The sequence below is a fragment of the Pundamilia nyererei genome, unplaced genomic scaffold (genome assembly GCF_000239375.1).
Source record: "Pundamilia nyererei isolate P.nyererei 1_Seehausen unplaced genomic scaffold, PunNye1.0 scaffold00562, whole genome shotgun sequence".
Classification (NCBI taxonomy): domain Eukaryota; kingdom Metazoa; phylum Chordata; class Actinopteri; order Cichliformes; family Cichlidae; genus Pundamilia; species Pundamilia nyererei.
The window spans coordinates 84,507-86,464 of record NW_005187963.1 but is presented as its reverse complement, the minus strand read 5'-3'; the positions used below and the strand labels follow the sequence as shown (position 1 = coordinate 86,464).

General features: G+C 41.6%; 1 protein-coding gene across 1 annotated transcript in view; it reads left to right on the top strand.

The window, feature by feature from the left end:
- adam19a (ADAM metallopeptidase domain 19a) overlaps positions 1-1,958 on the top strand; it is a 56,378-nt gene that overhangs the window by 48,398 nt on the left and 6,022 nt on the right. The window contains exons 11-12 of the mRNA XM_005754420.1: positions 481-676; positions 1,116-1,224. Coding sequence (XP_005754477.1) covers positions 481-676; positions 1,116-1,224 — 305 coding nt within the window. The remainder of the gene's footprint in view (positions 1-480; positions 677-1,115; positions 1,225-1,958) is intronic.

The window sequence follows — 1,958 nt, the reverse complement described above, 5'->3', positions numbered from 1 at the left end:
TTTGCATTTTAAACCTAATGGTTTTACTTAAAAACTCTTTTAATACTGTTTTTAGTTTTTCTTCTCATTTAGACTAAAGAGTATTTCATATAAACATTGGTTCAAATAACTATTTGTAATGTGTAAGTGTGCTTTTAGATTTAAACCACCTCCAGGATTTTGTTTTTTACATCAACAATGAACACACAAAGATATTTTCTAGAAAAAAGCTTTCATAACCCTTCTGTATATTACCTACCCCTATGGTGATGGGAGGTAGAGCTGTCATTTGCTTGGGAAAATCTGTTTGCTTTGGGAAAATTCTAGTTAAACGCATCAGAAATCAAATTTGAAGTATTTGTAGGCAGATATTTACACTTTAATCCTTATATGTAGAAGGCTTCAGTGTGCATCATTTTGCTAAGTATCACTAAACTAAAGATGCTCCATGTCTTGTGCTCCTTTCCTCCTTCCTCACCCTCTGTTCCCTATGCGTGTCAGTTGAAGCAGGCGGGTACCATGTGCCGGCGCCCAGCAGGAGCATGTGACCTTCCAGAATACTGCACTGGGGCTTCTCCTTACTGCCCTGCCAACGTTTACCTGCTGGATGGCTCCTCTTGTCAATACGGAATGGCCTACTGCTACAATGGCATGTGCCTCACTCATGAACAGCAGTGCTTGCAGCTCTGGGGCTACGGTAATGAAAATGGTTTTACATGCACTTCATCACCTCCCTCAATATGACATTAATTTACTGCACATGCCTATAAACCACTAAGTCTTTGTTGAAGGTCAGTATTTAATAAAACTACAAATGAAATGTCTATACTGTCAGCTTACCAAGGTTAGTTAGTTGACATTGTATTCCAACTTATGTTTCCTAAAAGTGATGTCTTCAGTTTCTTGTAACTCTTCTGTCTAGTCATCCAAACATCTGTGTTCTCTTCTCAGGAAGTTTAGTACATAGTAAATAGCCTGGTACTTGGAAAGGTCTATCCTTACTTTCACAAAGCACTCACAGCACCACACATTCACATATCCTTACATTTCTAATGTTACTCAACTTTTGATGTAGTGACTTTTGCCTTTGGGATATTTTGGGAAAATAGAGTTAATTGGGTATGATGTGTTTCCAGGAGCTCAACCGGCCCATGATGTCTGCTTTGAAGATGTCAATGCAGCAGGAAATGATTTTGGAAATTGTGGGAAAGATGAATATGGCACCTATGTGAAGTGTAAGAAAAGGTAAGTGAAGCTTCACGTATCAGGTATCACCGCATGTGTTAAATAGCATCAGCTATTTAACGTAGGGTTATCCACACTGATAACAGATACAACTAATATTGGAAATGCTTTTGTTGAACATATCTTTACAGTACTATACTTTGACACATCATGGAGCCACACAGCTTTCAAATGTAGTGTAACAGTTTATTTTTAGTGTGTCAAAGAGTCTGATGGCAGCAGAAGGAACAACCTGCTGTAACGTTTCCTCAGACAGCCTTTCATCCTGGGAGCTCAGCCACATAGCTTCCTGGTCGGCAACTCGACGCCTTTGGACAGCTTTCCAGCTGTTTCTGCACACGCACACACACACACACACACTTCCTCTCTGGTCCTCAGCATCACTACAAAAAGCGAGAGCGTTCGTTAGTGAAATCCCCTCCACCTGGCCTTCAGCTTTCCTGTTCCCTGCTGCAGCACGCCTCCACTGCAACAGAGCCAGGGACCACACCCCTGCCACCCACCCCCACCACCTGACTGAGGCTGGGGCTAGATCCTGCCGAACCTACTCCCCCACCGGGAGGAAATCGGCCACGACCATCTGCCTTCCCGACCTGTGGACCACCTTGAACTTAAATGGGTGCAAAGCCAGATATGAGGGTAGAAACAGAGTTATGATGAATATTAAGATAAATATTAAAATAAATAGATGAATATAGCAATATAGGTAAAAACATGTGGGCAAATATGTCATG